Below are 23,278 nucleotides of genomic sequence, written 5' to 3' on the forward strand. Positions count from 1 at the left end.
TCGAAAATGAACTTTTCTTTAGTAACCAATAAGCCCCGGCTTTCGAAAATGAACTTTTCTTTAGTAACCAATAAGTCCCGGCTTACGGAAATGAACTTTCCTTTAGTAACCAATAAGCCCCGGCTTACGAAAATGAACTTTTCCTTAGTAACCAATAAGCCCCGGCTTACGTAAATGAATTTTTCTTTAGTAACCAATAAGTCCCGGCTTACGAAAATGAACTTTCCTTTTATTCCAGGAAATAAAATGTTTGTTTGTATGTTATTAAGCAGAAAGCTACACAAAGGGCCATTTGTGCTCTGCCTACCGCGGGTATCAAAATTCGCTTTATAACGTTATAAGCCGCAGACTTACCAAAGATCCACCAAGGGGCAAAAAATATGAAATAATAATTTCTATTCTCTAAGTATGATTTTTGTTTGTTTGTTGTTAAACACGATGGGTTAGCTGTGACGTGTCCACCATGGCTAACAAAACCTAGCTCTTAGCGGCGTAAGCCCCCAGACTTGCCGCTGAGCTGTGCAAAGATTGTTATTAAGGGCAAAGCTACAAAATGGGCTACTTGTGCTATACACACCATGGGTATCGAAACCCGATTTTTAGCGTCGTAATCGTACAGACTTACCACTGAGCCACTGGGAAGCTAAATATAAGAGACACACTTTTAATTACAGTTATGTTTATAGAGTTGATCGTTTAAACTGTTCTTCAGGCGATATTTTGTTCTAGTGAGACTACAGTTCCTAAATACGGTAGACAAACTGGTGAACAATATAATGACACAATCTGTGGAAGTGAAAAAATAGCGCAATCTTTTTTTTTCTTTCTCTAATTAAACGAGAAGGTATAAAATTACGTATAAGTACTTTAATTTTAACGTCTATTGTGTATCAAAAAAACAACACTCAATATGGCTTCCTCACTTTATCAGGAATTCCCTTCAAGCAGACGATTAAAGGTGTAAACCTAACCATAATCTCGCGTTTTTTACAAACGAAGAATAACAATCGGGAAATTCTATCATTTCTTCAAAATCGCGTGCGAATAAAATGAGAATTATAAATAATTATTACAGTAAGATTCATCCCTTTATCTCATTAACACGTTGGCTGCCACACAATAAATTAAGCGTAAATAAAATTAAAACATTCAAACGATGGCGAGGAGCAGTCACAGTGTCACAAACTCATGTGCCACAAGAGAAATTTGGCTTTGAAACATAACTGTCTGTGACCCACCGGTGTATCACGCAGTCCGGTCCATAAATAAAAGTCAGTGGTGACCACCGGTGGAGCACATGGCAGCCAACGCGTTAACAATAAAGCAGTCCAATAAGGTACTATTAGCTTAGACACTTGCCATGTTTGTCTCACTGGCACGCCAATATATACAATTACATTCCTGTTTTGTTGTTTGTACATCTGACCTGCTTACGCGTTATTTTTTAACTTTGTACCTATACCTTTGCTTAGAAGAAACAAAGAACCTTTAAAGATACTCGTGTTCGACCTTCATGAATGTATTTTTATTCCACTACTCAACTCTTTTTGAGCAAACTCAGGAACGACAGAAAAATAAGTTAAAGACGTTATATAACCCATGGGTTTTTTGACAATAACGTTTATTAAGGAAACAGCCAGGGTTAAAGATACGCAGTTTATTTTTCTTACAATTAAGGACGTTAAATTTCAGTTATCACCTTTAAACAAACTATTCAATAAAGTCCATGAATAATAACCCAAATCTTTTTTTTACACTAATTTAAATAAATCCATAAAGCCATTTAATGTTATATAACTTAAATCACTTTTGTTTTGTTTACTGTAATTTAGATAAACCAATAAAGCCGACCAATATGGCTCGACTTTTTTAATTTTACAGTAATGTAAATAAATGCATGCTTCCTCCATATCAACAATAACTTCATAGCTCCAATAAGGTCACTTTTGAGGAGTCTTCTAATTAGCTAATTTTCTCTTCAAAGACGAGAGGCAGGGAAAGTTTGTGCACATCGTGGATAATCTCTAGTGCAGTGGTTCTCAAACTTTTTTGCCCCCCTCACAAACCAAATACAATCTCGCAGACCCCCACACTGAAATAGATCAATTTTGGATTCTGACCCTGTGTAGCATAAGAAAGTACTGATATAAACAACTGATTTAATGGAATTTAAAAAGACAAAAAAAAGTTATTATCATGCAATCAAACATTTTATTATTTCCGGTTGTTGTTGTTGTTTTTTTGCACTGCTGTGGTTCAGTTACAAGTCTTAGGGCTTATAACATTAAAAGCCTGGTTACGATACCCACGGTGAGCATAGCACAGATAGCCTATTGTGTAGTTTTGTGCTTAATAACGTACAATCTTTTTTATTTCTTTTTTCAACTATAACATACTAGCTCGATTTTTTACCGCTGGGGGCCAGCGAATCACTGGCTGAGCTGAGAAAACACGCGACAACAATTTAAAAGCTTTCATGTATGCATGTGTTATTTTCAGGTAAAAACTGCTGGTTTCCGACAAGTATATCAGATAGGCGGATCCATCCGCAGCTAACGACAGATTCATTCAGGAGGTACGGTGAGTAATTCTGATCAAATAACCGAGTGTCCCTGGTGTTTGTGTGTGGAATAATGACGCTAGACAAAGTCAGTAAAAATATAAACTGTCTTTAATATCGCACAAACAAAAAAGACAGTTGCTTCTGCTAGGATGTTTGCTCCAAAAGGATGCACTTGTGAGCCGTGAATTGGGTGAATCTAGTCTACTGCAGCGTGAGGAAACGAATCAAGGAAAACATTCGGCCTCTACGTCATCCCCCCAATCTGAAATTCACGTTTTAGTGAATAAAAATAAAATAATAAGTAAATGAAAATTTCTCATATTATGCCGAAACACATTATAGTTTTTAACTTAGAAAATAGAAATATGACTTGTTGCTGTATAAACACACTGTCCGCCATTCCATTTACATTATGATTCTGTGCACTTCAATTTCTTAGACCGTGGGATGCGTGTAAACTCGAAACTGTTTCTAGACGTATAGTGTATATACCGTAAATACTGATACCTAATACTATTACGTGTGCAGTAGTTTCTACGGAAACAAAAGAGCTCCATGCTGTCTAGCCCATCTACGTGTTTCTGGCAATAAGCTCGGTATACTTTGTGCATTTCTATAAATAGAAACAATAACCTTTTGCTCACCACGCATGCAAGGTCGTCACAGAAACAATGCTACTCCAAAAAACGCGAATTTGAATTGGGCTATAATTGAACGACTACATCGAGACACTTTACACGCAAATTCCCAGTGTTAAAAGTGACAATTTTCACGTAGACTAACGTAGAGCATTTCCAGTGGAAAATTATTTGCCTGGTACAAACTGACAAGACAAAATCGGGCGTGTTGAAACGACAGACATGGTGTCGAATTCATTTCTGGTACTGTATCAAACCGTGCTCTGGTTAATGAACTCAAAACACTTATCATAACTTTCCTACAGTGCTTTAAGAACCCATGAATGAAAGCAAAAGAAAATATGTTATATATCATCTACATTACATCTGTCACGTTCAGTGCGACGAGGAGGTCTTTCGTATAATACCAGGGCTCATAAGGCCGGCTGGGATACGATAGACATTGCAGTGGTCTTGGCGCTATATACGTCATCAACTTTCAATAGCAGTGACTTGTTATGGTGTGAATCAGATTGGCAAGTGAATTGTTATCATTATCAGTTTTCGTTTAAGTTATTTACAATTCAGACTTTTAGGGTAAGAATTAATAACATATTATTATTTATTTGATTCGTATTTTTTATAACTCACTACGTATTAATTACTATTAATTTTTTATAATTCTAATTAACTTTACTACCAACCAAGAAATGTCAGTCTTCTTCTTCCCGGAGCGAATCAAACAACCACAGCGTCAACGAAACAAAACTAAATCAGTACTTCTGAGAAATCATGAGTAAAGGTAAAGACGAATATGTTGTAACTAGCGTATAGCCCGTCCAAAATTACAAGGCAAGTACTACCACCCCCACCCCATAGTATACTCTAACCTCACATATCTTAGCTAACTGAAATAAATAAATTTGGCGAAATGAAGCTTGACCAACAAAGAGGCAGAAAAGTGCAGTCGAACGTTGGTAAATTCCTTTGTGAACCAATCAAAAATAAGGTAATTCATGAAATGAATTCGTGGCGTATTCATAGAATAATTATTAGTAAAAATCAGTTAGATTAACAACTAATATTTTTGATAATACTACGTTCCAACAATGGCTTTTATGTATTACCTAATATTGTTATTCTATGTACTGAAAGTATAAAATGAAATGTATAGACGACAACACTGGAAAAACGTGCTGATTTATTAATATAGTGTCTACGTTGATTAACGAAGTTTTTTTTAAAATAAAAACATTGGTGATATCACAGAAAACAGCTTAATTGAAAAACGATTTAAGTTTAAAATGGAATCGATAGTTTTACTTTCATGATAAATTGTATGCACTTGGCTCTAGGCTAGGTGATCCCACACTACGTCTTTACGTTAGGTTTATTATACCAACACTTTCAAGGTTTCACGGCACCCCCCCCTCCCGGCCCCCTCTGTAACCCCGTCACTAAAATCGTAATGGGGAGACAGTAATCGAACTATTCTATCTAGAATCTAGATAAATGCATTTTGGCTTTATGACTCCTCCTACTGGCTTATATATATAGGTTATATATGTCAATCACACTACATCTGCTTCGTCCTGTGCGACGAGATCTTTTTACTCAATACCAGCGCTCTAAGGTCGGATTAGACGCAACAAGTATAACAGTGGTCTAGGCTGTGGCAGAGAAAGGAAAATTTGAACACAATCAAGGGAGAATCAAACCACGGATTTTAACGTTGTAAGTACGTAAACTTACCGCCGTCCCACCGGGGGACGGCAGAAATGTTTGTTTGTATGTAGTTAAGCATGAAGTTACACAATGGGTTATCTGTGCTCTGCCCACCACGGGTATCGAAACCCGGTTTCTGGCGTTGTAGCTTGTAAGTCCGCAGACATACCGCTGTGCCGCTTGGAGGCCTGCAGGAATGAAAAACGTAGTAGCTAATTTATTTATTTTTTCGCTAAATTATTATGCATCGCAAATACAGACATATCTACATTCATTACAAGAACTTCTTCCACAGAACTATTATAAATAAAACGACTCATTACAACTTATGTGACAGATACGTAAAAGCTACGGACAGGATTACCAGTCTACACGTATGACAACACGGTATTCCTAAAATACTGAAAATAATACGATTCAATACAGAATATATATATATAAAAACGTACAATCCCTCTCTGGAAAGGTTACTCAGTCTACATATAAGACGAAATCAAAACATCCACAATGCTTTTTGTTCTCGAGGAGTTCTGAGTGGGCTGTCCACGTCATTTCTTCTCGTATAAATAAGATTTTGTATTAAAAACAAAAAACAACTATAATAATCCATGCAAAAAAAAACGTAATGGCGTTTATTGGAAAGTGAAGTAACTGCGAAATAACAGGAAATTTTTGTTTACAAGTCCGTAATTTATTCACGCACTAGTGTTCGTATATTAAGCTTTTATCGACGAAAAAACAGATCATCGATCTTACGAGAAACTCAAACAACAATATATTTAACGGCTTGAAAGAAAAACTAACAACGGGTAGCATATATTTTTAATTAAATGTAGAGTTGGATTTTAAACACATGCTGACATCTTTTACAAGCAGAATAGCACTAGACCAGAACTAGTATTATAGAAAACATAGTAGTCTCAACTCAAAATTCGGTAGTCTCGAACGTCAGACTAGTGGATTTTTTTTACACCCCTGATAATCTCGGTAGTCTCGAACGTCAGACTAGTGGATTTTTACACCCCTTATAATCTCGGTAGTCTTGAACGTCAGACTAGTGGATTTTTTTTACACCCCCTGATAATCTCGGTAGTCTTGAACGTCAGGCTAGTGGATTTTTACACCACTGATAATCTCGGTAGTCTCGAACGTCAGGCTAGTGAATTTTTACACCCCTGATAATCTCGGTAGTCTTGAACATCAGGCTAGTGGATTTTTACACCCTCGACAATCTCGGTAGTTTTGAACGTCAGGCTAGTGGATTTTTACACCCCTGATAATCTCGGTAGTCTCGAACGTCAGGCTAGTGGATTTTTACACCCATGATAATCTCGGTAGTCTTGAACGTCAGACTAGTTAGTGAATTTGTACACCCTGATAATCTCGGTAGTCTCGAACGTCAGGCTAGTGGATTTTTACACCCCTGATAATCTCGGTAGTCTCAAACGTCAGGCTAGCGGATTTTTACACCCCTGATAATCTCTGTAGTCTCGAACGTCAGACTAGCGGATTTTTACACCCCTGATAATCTCTGTAGTCTCGAACGTCAGACTAGTGGATTTTTACACCCCTGATAATCTCTGTAGTCTCGAACGTCAGACTAGTGGATTTTTACACCCCTGATAATCTCTGTAGTCTCGAACGTCAGACTAGTGGATTTTTACACCCCTGATAATCACTATTGGACTGCCAGGAGAATACTTTGCACACAACATTTCTTTTTTATCTCAGCTATCAGCATACTATAATTTTTCAACGGAACCAAGTTTGTTTATCCAACTGAGCGAGTAAAACTGAACCCAAGTGTAACTTGAACTAACCAACTGGTTTTCAAGATTTACTGCTACCTGAACTTTATTTTAATAGTAGTTACTTAAGCTCGAAAGCGATTCAAAGTCTACCGAATTGTGCTTACACTGTGCATCACTTCGTGGTGTATATAACAGTGCACAATATTAACATCTAAACTATTATTTCAATGTAAAGACGACAAAAAGTCCAACAAGATGGCACAAATTTACGGCCCTCCATCATGGTTCAGTGGCATGTCTGCGGACTTACAACACTAAAAACCGGCTTTTAATACTATCGATGGACACAGCACAGACAGCCCGTTTGTGTAGATTTGTTTATCTTCAAACAAACAAATTCTACAGCCGTGGTTTACATAAACAGTGGTAAATAATTAGCAAAATTAATCAAATCTTTGCAGAGTGAAAATTATTCTCTTTGTGTAAAAATGGTTCAAACACTGGATGCCATTTTGGAGTTGTCGCTATACTGAAGTACGGTCGTAAAATGGACGGACACGGTAACAATAAAGAAACTCGATACTTCAAGTTATTTTATCTTATAACTTCCTTGTCTCCGAGAAACAATGTCCCTTCAGGGTTAAAGAAAGTTTAGACCAAAAGTCCAAGGTGTTTCAAAACTGCATTATTTATCTAAACCGCTCGATGAGCTGTTTTAAAACAATGGAAAGCATGTTAAACACTTTCTATGACAATTTTTGAAACATCCTATACTGGGTATGAACTTCCCCGAATAAAACTTATAATATTCATTGTACTTTAGGCCATGTAGTTTTTAAAACAAGTTTTCTCTCTAATCCGTCATTCAGAGGTAATTTGTGATTCACGTGTGTGTTGGCTCAGACGTGTCAAAAATATAATAACAAACAATTAATAGGTTAAAAAAAAACCTACAAACCACGCAACAACTGTGTCACAAAGAAGTTGGCGAAATATGTGAAAGTGGGTCATGTAAATAATGTCTTGGATGATGAAGCGCGAGCACTTTCTGTGGACACGAAACGAACATCACAAGGTCGAGAAAAGAAAAAGGCATAAATCTAGCTGGCTGCAAACAGGAAATTAAACAAATATGCAGAATGAAAAATTGAGGAATTCGGTGTGATATTTTTATCTTACACTAATTTTGTTCCAGTTGGCCTAGCAATACAAGATAAAAAAATATCATTTTCAGGACTATTTCTCTAGGGCAGTGTTTCTTAAACAGTAGATTCAAGGGGGGTCGCGAGCAGGTTTCTAGGGAGATTACCAGCTGTCTGCACTGAGCCAACATTTTTTTTTTTAGTTCTCGATGTGCCCGATAGGTGCACATATCCCCTTTATTATGAACTATGACGAATTACGCCAAGACACACAAACAATTTTTCATCCCTGTACAGATAATGGGAGGGTCGCGACGACCAAAGCCAACGAGGGGGGTTGTCTGGTAAATCCGACTGAGAAACACTACTTTAGTGTGGAGTTAAAAATTTTCAATTACACAACGTTTGATTAATTTCAGATTATTTTCTATTTTGACGATGTCCGTACATGTGTCAATCAGTAAAATAAAAACGTCACCAGGTCAGAGACCGTTAAAATTCAGGTACTGCCTATTCTAAATATTTAGAACACTGACCAGATTCGAGCTAAGCGGTGAGCAGCACCCGCCGTCACAAGGGCTTTGTTTTTGAATAGTAAAATTGACTAACTGTCACTTTAATAACACGTGCACAGCTTAAGTACATGATCTGTTCAGTGACATCATGTCTCGAACCCTGACTCCTTCGACCTGCATCCCAAAAAGCTAACTACCTTTTCCCATAAGCATGTAATATCACAAACGATGTGTGTGTGTGTGTAAGTAACGTTTTTGAACAGTGTGAATGGTGTTTCTGTAATATGATATACTGGCGAAAGTACCCGGTTTAGCTCGGATTATTAGGTTCATTTATTCTAGATGACTATGTCAGTGAGTGTATTCTGAACTCATTTTAACGTAAAACTATAACCTATATACTTTTGTTGCTCCTTTGCAGGATGTGGCCTGTTTATAAAGGTAACCTCCCCTCTGACTAGTCATCCGATTTTAAACTTAAATAATAAAAACAAATAATAAAAAACAAACCTCTTTAATTAACGGAGCTTCTAAATTATAAAACAACATTTTTTTCAATTTTGTAGTTTATATATATATATATTTCATTTTATACTTTCATCACATAGCCTCTTAACGACAATATTACGTTATGCTTTTATTGCTAAGAAACTTGACATAAAAGCCATTGTTGGAACGCGCTATAACCAAAACGCACTGGCTTTTCTATATATATATTAGAGGTTGTTATATTAAGGAACCACTTCTTTTCTATGTGGTTTTTCGCTAGAGTGCCTGATTAAAAAGATGCGCTGGCGCATGCGCGCACACACATGCGTGTCTGTCTGGCTGTCTATGATTTCTATTTGTAATATTTGGAAATACACTATTATCTAATGTTTTATACAATTATTGAGACAGTATAGATTCTGAATGACCAACTTATTCACCCCATCACGATATTGTGAAAAACCGTGTTCACTGATTTGGTAACCAAAACTAAAATGCCATTGATAAATCAAAAATTCATACTGAATGTTATTAAGAAAAAATATAGTCATTATTAATTTAGATAGCTACGAAAGTGTCACTGATGCACCAAAAACGTAGTAACGATATTGTTAAAAGGAACAGTATAATCACTGGGGGAACAAAACTGTCACTATTACACAAAAGTCGATTCTGCTATTGTTGAGAGAAATAATATTCACTGATTTGGCAACTAAGAAGATATTGTTGGTACACTGAAAAGTTCCTACTGATGCTGTTGGTTATTCTTGACTTGACAGTACCTCTGATAATTTCATTCATATATCGAAACCTTGGTAACAATATTCACACTTCTTTTCCATGCGGTTTTTCTCCAGCTTGCCTCATAAAAAGATGCGCGCACGCACGTGCGTATCTGTCTGACTGTCTGTGATTTCTGTTTGTAATATAAGGAATCACTTCATTTCCACGTGGTTTTTCTCTATCTTGCCTCATTATGCACGATCGTGGATAAGTAATAATAGCCAGGTGCACACCCTTATGATCCACTTAGTACGGGTGCAAAATTTCAGGTTTCTTGGTGCTATGGCGGTAACATATTCTTTTCTATGTGTGTTTTTTTTTTTGCTAGCTTGCCTCATTAAAAAGATGAGCACGTGCATGCGCGCACGCGGATAAATGATAATACCCAGGTGCACACCCTCAGGGTCCACTTAGTATGGATGCAAAATTTCAGGTTTATAGGCTCTTTCCTCTTGGAGATATGGCGGTGGTCACATTTTCTTTTCTATGTGTTTTTCCCTATCTTGCTTCATAAAAAGATGTGCACGCACTTGAATAAGTAATAATACCCGGGTGCACACCCTCAGGGTCCACTTAGTATGTGTGCAAAATTTCAGGTTTCTAGATTCTTTCCTCTTGGAGTTATGGCAGTCACACCCACAGACACACCCATTTATAGATACGGTTTGGTATAAACTTGAAGAAATAATGTGACAGAGCATCCAACTGCTTTTTTTTAATCCTTCACAGGCAAAACACAACTATCATATCATAATAATTTCTCAAGCATTTTTGCGATTGAGGTTCTATCGTTTTGCCAAAATTATTTTTAAAAGTACACATCTTTTGAGCTACAACTAGATAATAAGTCAAGGGTTGTGACATTTTCCGTAAACAATACTGGGCGCCGTCCTCTTTGCGCACTAGACTACCTCAGAAGAAAATGCGATTCGTACACACACACGGAGTGTCAATCGTGATTTCCGCACGCTCACACTGAACACAACGATAATTTACAAAGTGAGAACACAAGTTTAAGACCAAAAAATAATTTATATATTTTTCGTAATAATGCTTAGATAAAAGTGGCGCTATGACGCATTCTTTTTTTTTCTATTTTTTTTTTTTGTGTGTGTGTGGTGGAAATCTTTCTAAGGTATGAAGAGAGCAACTGTACTATTGTACATTTAAAAAATCGTGCTAATAAAATATCCTATGAAGAAAAAAAATTCTACAGCTCACATTTCCTAGGTTCAGGTCTCAGTACTGGTTCTGAAAATAGTCATGGAAAACTTACACATAACACAATCTGCTAAAATTTAATTAGTAATGTACTCTGAATTCACACATCAAAATCATATACATTTATCATGAAGCACGGCATTACTAAGAAGACATCTGTAGAGACTTAAGAATAGCAGGTTCCAGTAAATACTCTTATAGAAACAACAGAAAAATATCAACTAACAGCAAATGTACAGTGCAGACTACAGTAGAACCTTCCTTATACTAATCCCAAACAAAGGTGACCTCAGAAGTAAAAAGACCACATATAGAAGTCCAGTTACATTGAATGTTATTCAGCTGCATGACCAATATGAAATGTATGCTCTGATGACTAAATGAAACAAAAACTACAAAATAAGGACGTTTTCAATTATAAATCATATTTAACTCAAGTTATGCCAGTGTTGCAAAAGTATCACAGGTAAATCAATCCTTACTGCTTCCTGTATTGTGTATGGTGAAAAAAGTTATGGTTTTCTTTAACATTCTTTGGTGTGGCTTAAGTTTTTCTAGTGTGACCAAAACGTTTTAGTTATTTACAATGGCTAAATAATTAAATCAAAGTCTTAGAGAAAGCATATTACAGTATATTGGGTATGTTATATTTATCAACTTTGAGTCAAAAGGTTCAGAGGTTATGAATGATTTTGCTTCTTTTCCTTTTAACCTGGTACTGATAAAAACTCTTTCTTAAACTTTTTTTAACTCATTATATTTAACAGCTAAGAAAAAATGCCAATTTATTTTCACCTTAACAGATCTTCAGTAATTCTTCCTTTGTATGACATGTTCATGATCTTTTAGAAAATCAACACACAACAAACCTGACAAGGAATAAAACAGATCCAACTAATACATTAAAACAGATGAATCAAGGTGACCTCATTCATTCACTGACCTGATTATAAGTAACATAAAGCTAGTGCATATATGTATTTATTATGTTTAGTTAATTTTCGTATTTTTTAATGCTTCATTTACTGGTGACATACATAGTTATGTGTCACAATTTGTTCTGTTGTATGTGAACCTTGTTTCTCATTTCTTGTTTACTATTTACAAATATTCATTCACAACCTCAACAAACAGCATTTTGTATTTTACTAGTTTATGCTTCTTTTAAAAAAACATTAACACATTTAAGCTTTGAAAACATATATACAAACTTACTCTCAAGTAGACTTACCTCTCTCTCTTTCAAAAAATATATTATGGGATAGCTTTTCTGACAATATGGTACATACTGACAAAATGGATAGGTATAATGCTACAAAACATTACATTTATCTGCAATGATTTTTTGTTTGTTTGTTTGTTTGAGAATTAGGAATGCCCTTAACGTGCAGAATTACCTTCTGCCATACAGCAACTTTTTATCTATATTAACACTTTCTGAATACTACGGGATAATTAAAGAATAATTATTTTTTTTACAACTTAATCATTAGATCAGTTTAAAATATGTTTTGTACACCAAACGTTCCTAATACAAGTAAAAGAGGAGCATATAATTAAAAATTAGTAAAGCTTAAATGCAAGCGCCAGGAAACACAACTTACTAAGTACTGGGTGATAAACAATTCTTCTTGATAAAGTAATTGAATATTATGTACTGTAAATGTTTACAACGTACCACACCTGATAACTTTCTGGTTACTAGTGTCAAACTTTTACTCAAAAGGTACAACACAGATGAATGAGTGTACTCTAGAGCAAAATGATGTAGCCACTAAGATAATATCTGAACTGTAACCACTTCTGTGTAATCAGTCACTAGTCAAACAAAGCCATGTACCTAGAATTTAAATAATGGGAAATATTAACTATCAGTTTGAGTATCATTATGTAGAAATCAAAGTGTCAATTTATCATGATCAAAGGATGTATGCTATAGAAAAAAACTAATTTTCTGATACATGTATATTTCATTTCAGTCTAATTATCAAAACAGTTACACCAAACTAACATAATATACAAATAAGAGAAACAAACATCTGAACCTACTGTGATAAGGTATGAAAACTAAATAAATTTATCTTAATTTACATAAATATGTTATCTGAAAATGAAGAATGTACATGTATATATTTGAATACATCACCTTCTTTGAAAAATAATTACACAAGTGGTTTTTAAAAGATTAGTTCTCTTGTTAAAGAATACCCACGTACTGTTTATGGTAAACATAACATTTTATTAAGTTTAATTTCATTACTCTTTAAACACATTGACTTTACATTAAACTTTCCTATTTGGTAATTGTACCTATAAAACAGAGCGTGTCTTAGTGTCTTACGTATTCAGTAGCTGAAGCTAAACTTGTACAGAAATAGTGTTTAATCTTCACATGCATTGGTTGTTCCTTAAAAACTCTTTGATATTTAGTATTGTGAGTAACAAAACAATTATTATCATTTCTACATATGACATTAGAAATTGTATAAAAGTCAAGTAGCATTATGCTCCAGACATCAAATAAAGCTTACAAACAGGAGATTGTCTTTCCTCTGTAAGGAAATGAGAGTTATAAATGACAAGTCTTGGTCTATTGTCATAATGCCCAATAACCTGGTTTGTGGGCTAGCAGGGCAATATTTGTGTCCACCACTACCTACATGTATATTGTGATAACACATTTGAAACACTCATTCAATAATTTTACCATTATCATAATCCTATAAGAATTTTCAATATTCTGTTCAAGGATATTTTTTCTATAAGATGCTAAAGAACTAGAAAAATTCTGCTAACTCACCTTTAACACAATAAAAAAAAATCACAACTTTAGATCTTATACAACCTCTTACATGCTTGAACTTGCAAGATTAGTATACTTAAATAAACTTTTATTCTGCATTATCTCGGTAATAAATCTGACAGCACAAGACTTACACTAAGCCTGTAATGTGATCTTTTATAAGAATTTCATATCACATATTTGAATTTTGGAAAGAAAGTTTCATTTTTGGGTGGAACTTAGAAAAAAACTTTCAATAACTGTCCAAGAGATTAAAAGTTTCTTTTGAAAGAATTGGACAACTAATGGCTCAAGTTCCTCATATGTTATATTCCTGGTAATTCTACAGTTATGAGATACATTGGATAAACCTTGTGTACTTAATTAAGTTGTCTTTTGGACAGTTCTTAAAAACTTTTAATCAGACAGTCATAAATGGATTTATTTATAACATACAAAGAAATTGTTACAATAATAATTAAATAAATCACTGAAGTCTTTATACAAATACACACATGAAACTTTAATCAATGACAATTAAAACTGTTTAATATAATTCACAGAAATAAAAAAACAAAACACAAAGACCATACACAACTGGGGTGTCCAGATGATGGTTATGAAGAGAGCTCCAAACAACCTGCCAACTATAATGCAAAATTTTAACTACAAAATGAAGCTAAAAAACTGAGTTTATTTTTAGTGCCTTTGATGTTTAGTTGTTTAGTGCTTGTTACCTATTGCTGCATTACTCCAATATTTAAAATCAATAAACTTGAAAAAAAGCCAAGATACTTTGATTTTATTGATACCTAATGTCCAGCCAATAAGATTGCTTTAAAAATACAATATGACCTACCAATAGTAAAAAATTGGACAACCTTGACATGTTAAATATTACAATATTATTTTTACCTTAACAATACTATATACAATTAACAAAACTGCCTGCTAAAGGCATCACTAATATATGTATGCTTCTTTAGTAGTTTTAAAATGCATGTAGAATGGGTTCAGAATAAACATAAATGCTTATTGTCAGAAACCTTATTAAATGCTAACAACTGAAACATCTGTCAGTTCTCTATTACAATGAACATTGATAGGTTTTACTTAATAATGTTGATTATTCAAATAATAACTTCACTAAGTTTCAATAACAATAACAGTAGTAAATTTGTTAGCCATTTTTAATAGTCTTAAATTTATTTTTATTAAACAAATTCCATTATTTCATATCAGAATTTCTATTCAACAAAAAAATGCTTAGATTGAAAACATTTCAATTTTGCTCCATCTACCTAAACAACCATTCAAATCATTAAAACAAAAACTAAATGTAGTCTTCCATTTCTATTAAATATATCCAACAAATCTTCACACACACACACACACATACAAAATTAAACTTCACATACCACATTGAACACAAATATCATTCTACAATTTCAAAAATAGCTGTACTACAGAACTTTCCTAAATAAATAGTATATATCTGGGTTTCCAAAAATTAAACATTCGATTATTTTTACTGCTTAGCATCATTCTATTAGCATGTAATCACTTTTTGTGAATGTTATTATTCAAATTCATTGGTAGAGCAGAGACCATATCAACAGATCGATGTCCACATATAGCTGCTCCCACTACATAATCTTACTCTCTGAAATATGAATATTACTATGATATAACTAGTCTACTGTTATATGATTCATCCCATCACATGGCATTAGTGTATCACTAGTGTACTAGGCCTTCAATAGTACAAATTACAATGCAGTAATAATATCTCGTTCAACTTTCATTTTATTTTTAAATTTAATTAGCCCTACTGTCACCGATAATTCATCACTGTTAATTAAGCGTAAGAGCTTTAATTCGACTACTACCATGGTACTGATAGTAATAGTATTGCTATTATTAGTATTGGTTTAATTTCCCAACTCAAATTTAAAACTAAATTGTATTTTTAGATTTTTACTTTAGAGTTTAGTTCTACCTACCTGGCCCTGTTGATTTATCTGTGCCTTTCTCTTTTGCTGGATTGACTGAGAGCGAGACAGCACAAAGTGTTGAACAGTTCGGGAAAGTACAGTGACATAAAACAACAATAACTGTGATCAAAATAACTGTATGAAAAGCCCCCATCAACTGCCTCCACATAAAGTTTCGGCATGATTTAAACTTTAAAGTTAACATTTAAGGTGACTTAGTTAATGCACTTATAATTGAAGTTAAAATACTTTGGTATTTTATTTATTTAGGAAAATTAAAGAATATTTGAATAATAATTTAAATCTTAAATAAAGTTGTAACTTTTTAGTTTCAACAAAGAATGACGTCCACAGCAAAGTGTCACCGCTTTTTGGAATGAATTAAAAATCTCACAAACTGAAACATGGTTTCACAGTCCATCACTAAAAATTGGCAAGAACCTCTCATAATTAAAAGTTTCACATCATTTGGTCCTCGAATCAGATCATACATATACAAGGCTAGACCTAAGCCGTTACCCTACAATTCATACAAAAGCATTAATTAAACTATAATAAAACTGAAAATCTACGTAGCCGATAAATATCAATTACTTTAACCAAGTTTAGGCCTTTCTTTCAAAGTGGGAGCACACAACTTAGTAATAAATGGTAGACGTATCAAGATTAGAAGATTTAGTGGTGACATCTATAGGTGTTTAGCTTATACAAAATCAACCACCGCTGGAGCTTGCGTAGAAAATTACAGATATTTATTTATGTTATTAATGATAATACCAGTTGAAGATACTCTTAGTCACAAAATAAAGGTAGTGAACTCTATGGCATATATTTTATAGTAACAGTTAATGAAATAATTTAACTTAAGGTTACAAAATCTTGGCTCAATGATAAGTCTAAATGCGTATAATGCTAAAAAAAAACATGTTTTGATACCTGTAGTGGCACAGCACAAATAGCTCATTGTGTAGATTTGTGCTCAACAAAAGGTAGACCTGGCATGACCAGGTGGTTAGAGCGCTCGGTTCACAATCTGACCAAAACATGCTCGCCCTTTCAGCAGTGGGGGCGTTATAATGTTACGGTCAATCCCATTATTCGTTGTTAAACAAGTAGCCCAAGAGTTGTCGGTGGGTGGTGATGACTAGCTGTCTTTCCTCTAGTCTTAAACTGCTAAATTAGGAACAGCTAGCGCAGATAGCCCTCGTGTAGCTTTGTGCGGAAATTCAAAAACAAAAGATAACAATATGATATATTTTGCCAATGTTAGTTTTTTATTATGCATGAGTAAAAACAAAGAAAAGAAGAAAAAAACGACAAGAGTGAGAGTAAGTATTCTGAGTGGTTATTGAACAATATATGCTAAATTAAAAATATATATTATATATAATCTTAAAACTTAAAACCAAATACACGCAAATACAAAACACACAGAAACAAACTGAACATAAAAACTATAAAGTCAAAAGTGGTGTATAACTGCGTTTTATCATTTAAAAAAATGCGTTGAAGATAGTCCGTATCTTTAATTTAACACCAACGCGACTGAGAGTCGGCTATGAACAGATGAACAAAAATGAACTTAAAGGATCAGATTCAGGTGTTTGAACCTATAATGTCTTGAATCTAACTACACATTCATTATCTGCAGCCAGTTGTGGGAAGATAGCTGTCCAGTAACAAAATCAAAGAAAGAATAAACAGTTCAACCACTAGTAAACCTAAGAATTTTAGAATGAAAATATCAAATAAATGAAATTCGAGATAGACAAAGTAAATAGAATTAAAGCAAAATAATATAAAATAAAAGGATTACGTACATGGGACTTGGCATTGGCCTAGTGGTTAAGGTGTTCGACTAGTAATCTGTGGGTTTCGGGATCGAAACCTGGCGCCGAACAAGCAAGCCTTTCGAGCCGTGAAAGTGTCATAAAATGACAATTAATTCCACTTTTTGTTGCTAAAGAGTAGTCGAAGAGTTAGCGGTGGGTGTTGACAGTCAGATGCCTTTCCTGTGCCAGATGACATTATGACATTTTCCTTGAAACAGTTTTTTTTCGCAAAGTAGTCAATCAGGTTCGCTAAATGTAGGTTCGTAAGATACCGGATTGGAGTCTTAATCTAGTCAAGCTAATAAGAGAAATGTGAAAAATTTGTTGAAAAGCTCTTATCAGGCAAAACTAACTCCATATATGTATCAAAATAAAGTTTAAAAAGCTATGTTATTGTTTAAAAATGATTTCAAATCAATATTTAAACTATAGTCAAAGGTTAGTCAAAAACTACGCGTTAAAACCTAAATGTAATATTAAAATTAAGCCCAGACATTCAAATCGCTCTTTAAACTTTCAACAAACAATTTTCTCCTCAGAGTTAAAGATAAAGAGTACAAAATAGAAAATACTAGTAAACGTTCTCAAATCGAAAATCCAAAATTGCAAAACGCTAGCTTTGGGTCTTATTATATTACAACACTAAAAACTGAACTCTTTTCATACTTACAGTCCTTAAAACTCAAAAACTCTGTCTTACAGTGGCAAATCCATCTTTATTTATGTGGGATGCAAGCATACTATACGTTTTCTATTTTCTAAAATTATTAGAATTTTTTTAACATTTTCATTTATTCTAAATCTATGCAGTTTTCACATAGAATGTGGTCAAGAAAATTATTAAGGTGACTTTGTTCCTTTGTCATTCTATGAAGATAACACCTGCAATGCTGCACTATATGCAGTAGTGTCCTCCAATGGTAGACCAGATGATATTTTGATATTACGGCGTCCCATTTGTTGGATGAAAATAACCAGTTGTGTGAAGCGTTAGTCACTAGGGATAAATCCAATGAGTAGGAAACATGGATTTAAACATTTTGGAATAGATTATGGTGAAGTAAACATTATTGTTCTTGATCTTAAGTGAGTTGGTTAAAGAGAAGACGCCTTTAAAGAAGAAAACCAGTTAATCAATTCAGAAATCCACTGAAATATATCCAGCATTCGGAAAGCAAGTAACACATGTTTTAGTCTTTGATAAATAAAGACTGCTTTCATTTCGTGTCATGTATCGTGTCCAGTCTGTTTACTTTTTTTGCTTCAACTCAGATAGTTTATTTATTCAGTATTACTTTGTAATTTATCTTGTCCATTCTCCCATTATAAAGCATACCTATATAATATTCTGTGAGGAAATCAGTTTAACATGAAAATACCTCATGCGCAAAAACAGTAGCACTAAAAAGTCAGATTTGCACACGAAACACATCTCACAAACATAAATCTTATCCATGTAAATCCAGTTCTTGGACGTGGCTACCCTTGACTCATATATGATTCACTGAGAGAGAAAAAAAGCTTTCCATTTCTGGACCTCACGTGCTATCTTCCATCCAAGAAATTCGGATAATTGCGAACTCACATCTTTTATGCTCTCAAAACAAGGAAAGTTAAATTGTTTATTGGAGATATTATCTGCATCCAAACTGGAAACTCTGAAAAGCATAGTAATTACGAAAAACAATTACAACAAAACTAAGGACGTAGCAGGTACATAGTATTGTCCCATACTATAGCAACAACAAACAGCCTCAGTAGCTTTACTATAAAGAGGCAAACATATAATACACATAATGTCTCAGAAACTGAGAGCATTGAGACAGGGAAAGATGAGGATGGCGTATCATCCCACATCGATCCACTAGACGAGGAAGAAAGAGCTGAAAGGACTTATCTGGCCATCCATGATGAGCCAGTTGATGAAAAATTTGAGTTAGAGGTGAAAGACAACTGTGACGGTCGACCAAGCTGCTACTACAGCAACAGTTTGTATAACTCAAGATGATAGCTAGGGGCTCAAAAACTCAACTGAAAGGCAATACATTCCTTCTTTTTGAGCTTTAGGATATTGTTTAAAGTTACAATATACGTACTACATTTTGTAATTACCACTTGATTACTAGAAGTTAGGACAGTTTACTGATCTCAAGATTAATGGGACTGAAAAGGCTTAGCAACCCTTACTTTCCAAACCGTCAAGTGCATTTCTCTATATAAGAGATCCATGGGATATAGAATGACAGCTGCTTGATTGTCACAGTTAGAATGGCTGTATTAGTAGAAACAGTGCCTAGCATATCATCAGTTTGTATGACTGAGGATAACAGCTAGGAGTTTAAAAACTTAGTTGAAAGGCATTGTGACCTTTGCTTTCTGAAATACTAAGTAGTATTTCATGGTATATTGTAATTACTACATTGTGTGCGTGCAATTTGATTACTTCATAACTAGGACAGACATGTGGTTGAAAAGGCAGTGACATTGCATCCTTGCTTTCTGAGCTACAGAGTGAATTTTATGAGATAAAATGTTGTTTAACGGTCCAGTAAAATCGCTCACTTGATCTAGCTGAGTGAAAATAACTCTATGGAGCATACATTCTTGTTTTCAATAGATGCTCCCCAGACACTTGAAGAATGCATTACATTTCTATATGCAGTGGATGAGTTTTCCTCTCACTGTGTATTGACGTTCTGCAGCAACCCTATGACTATTAATTCTAGCTGATGTGAACTGTAGGTGAAAGGTCGCAGTTCAGATGAATTCAAATTCGATGACGAGGAACCCACTTTGAGACTAATAATGGCTGGAGACGGCTTGAATGGGTAATGAAGAAAAACTTTAATATAAGTTTAACATAACAGCAAATGTACAACGTTTCGACATGGTTTTGTCATCATCAGGTACCACAGCGGTATGCCTGCGGACTTACAACGCTAGAAACCTGGTTTCGATACCCGTTGTGGGCAGAGCACAGATAGCCCATTGTGTTGCTTTCTGCTTAACTTCTAACAAACAAACAAACTATAATAATTAAAGAGATTAACATTCGCGGGCGAATACAACATGTCTCCGCCACGCAATCACAACATGGCCAATTTTGACATCAAAAGACAAAGGAAAATCAAAAATACAAGAACCCATGTAAGTTGGTTGACACACATGCATAGTTCATGAAAAACCCCAAATTGTGCTTTTTCGCTGAAAAATTGAGAAAAAGATAAAAATTCCAAAATTGTCTATATCTCTATTAGGGTCATATGAAAAAGTATTTGTACCAAAACTCATATAAATTATAAATATATAATGACCTGCAACTTTCGAAAGCTAACTAAAGCTAACATTTATAGGGTTGTAGAGGGAGAAATGCCTGACCTATATTGTTGATATTTTGGTGTTAGGTCCCACATCTTAGTTTGCGGCTGGCAATCTGCAAATGGTATTAAGGTGCATAGAAGAAGCAGGCTTAAACTGATGCCCAGAATATGTGTGTTAATATGCATGGAAGTGGAATTTCTCAGTTATATTGTGGGTAGAGAAGGAATCTTCATAGATCCTGCTACAATAGCAGTGGTGAAAGATTGCATGGGTTTTCACATCAACAGCTAAGAAAGGCTACCATACAACTGAAGAGGTGCTAAGACAGTGAAGGAATGGATGTGCAAAATTGGAGACTAGTTGTGATTTTGGTATATGCCAGTAGCAAAGAAACCTCTTGTTTCTGATTGGACTGGACCCTATGTTGTGATCCAATTAACTGATCCCTTAATGTATGAGTTCCAGTAGTTGAAAGGTACAAGCAAATGTATAGTACATGTCAATCAGCTGCATTTGAACATTACTGATAAACTTCTGGTGAACTGGCTAGAACAAGAGTTAGAAAAGGAGGTAATCAAATTGGATAAAGATGAAAGCACTATATTATGCTACTTCAACCATGAGGATTAGAAGGAAGGAGCTGAGAATACTCATCTGGCTGTTCAGGATGAGTTCACTAAAGAACTGTCGGATTCAGCTCTTACAGTCCATGAAACTGTCTACAATGATTTCCTAATCAGAATGGCTGGGTTTGAACACAAAGATATAAGCTAGAAAAGTCATTAGGTGAAACACCCAATGATTGAAAAGAAGAAGCAATCTTCACTTTCCAAACTGTTCCCCATAAAATGTATATGTTATGCTGTGTTATTTTCACATGGTTATGGGAAAGTTAAGATGGCTGGTGCTGGTAGATATAACACTAATGCATCAACAGTTTACACAAATGGAGATAATAACTAAGAGTTCAACAACTTAGGTGAAAGGCTGTTGTGACATTTTCTTTCTGAGCTATCAGGTGGTATCGTAGGGTATAATGAATATGCTACATTTTATGATTTCCACTTGATTATCTGAAATTAGGATGGTCTTTTTTGGTTGTAAAATAAGCTAAACCAAAATGACTTTGCAATTCTTCTAAGATATTGAGCAGTTTAACTATTAGAGATATCCATGGGATATTAGGTAATAGCTCTTTGATTAAAAAAGTTGAGAATGGGTGGTAACAGAATATATAATATCTAATGCATAAACAGTTTGTACATATGGAGATTATAGATAGAAGTTCAAAAACACATTTGAAAGGGCTTTGGAGTCGATGCTTTTTTAGCTTCCTGGTAATTTTTTCGAGGCAAAACTTCGTAGAGATTTCACGAGAATCACTCACCTCATCTAATCTGACAGAATAGCAAAATCTCCATGTAAAATACAGCATAATCTTTGTTAGATTTATGTTGCCAGTGCACCTAAAAATAACTTCCCTATATGCAGTGAGGAAGTTATGTTCGAGTATTGACTATAGTAACATTAGGAATCCAGACTTTCAATAAAATTAAGCTGGAAAGTCTTTGTTTAGCTGAATTTAGTTAGTTATTTCACGATGCCCAGAACTAATGCTTGCATTTTATTATTTATAGGTGGCTGCACTTTACTATATCATAGTTACCAATAATAACTTTGGAAAGAACCCCAATACAGTTATAATATAATTTGATTTGGAACCAGGGGCAATGTGCTGAAACTATTAGTTTATGTGTAAAACAGATAAATGTATATAGCAATATATACACCTGGGTAGTCTCACATAAATCTAATGAGGATATACTTTCATTGTACGGGTCACTAGTTAGGCCACATTTGGAATAGCATTCAGTCTTGGGCTCCTTACCTTAGGAAAGACATTGAATTGTTGGAAAGGGTTACTAGAATGGTGCCTGGGATGGAGGGGTTGTCATACGAAGATTGTTGTCTCTTGAAGAAAGAAGGGTTAGGGGGATCTGATTGAAGTATTTAAGATTGTAAAGGGAATTGATAGTGTTGATGCATTATCGTTTTTCATATTTAACAATCAGAATAGTAGGACTAGGGGACACAAATATACATTTTGGCAAGGTAGGAGTCATCTTCAGCTAAGACAGTTTTATTTTTCTAACAGGGTGATTAGTCTTAGGAATGGGTTGCCGTCAGATATTGTAGAGGCAAAATTTATGCCCCGTTGTCCTATTGTTTTTACTGCTAAACACAAAAAAGTTTGATGGATCTATATTATCAATACATCAATAATTTTAAACACTTCAGTCAAATTCCCTCTGATACTTCTCTTCTCCATAGAAAACAAGTTTAGAAATTTTAGTCTTTTCTCATAGGACAATCCCACCATACCAGGTATCACCCTAGTGGCTCTTCTCTGAACCTTCTCCAACAATTCAATGTCCTTCTTGAGGAAGGGAGCCCAAAACTGTACTCAGTACTCTAAATGAGGCACTTACAAGTGTTCTATACAGTGAAACAATAATATCCCTTGTCTTGTATTCAATATTTCT

At 34.5% G+C, this 23,278-nt stretch overlaps 1 protein-coding gene across 1 annotated transcript in view; it reads right to left on the reverse strand.

The window, feature by feature from the left end:
* Positions 1–16,226, reverse strand: part of LOC106461002 (stromal interaction molecule homolog) — a 63,884-nt gene extending 47,658 nt beyond the window's left edge. Inside the window, exon 1 of the mRNA XM_022388024.1 lies at positions 15,592–16,226. Coding sequence (XP_022243732.1) covers positions 15,592–15,787 — 196 coding nt within the window. The 5' untranslated portion in view covers positions 15,788–16,226. The remainder of the gene's footprint in view (positions 1–15,591) is intronic.
* Positions 16,227–23,278: the final 7,052 nt, after the last annotated feature.

This window comes from Limulus polyphemus, unplaced genomic scaffold, assembly GCF_000517525.1.
Source record: "Limulus polyphemus unplaced genomic scaffold, Limulus_polyphemus-2.1.2 Scaffold36, whole genome shotgun sequence".
Taxonomy (NCBI): domain Eukaryota; kingdom Metazoa; phylum Arthropoda; class Merostomata; order Xiphosura; family Limulidae; genus Limulus; species Limulus polyphemus.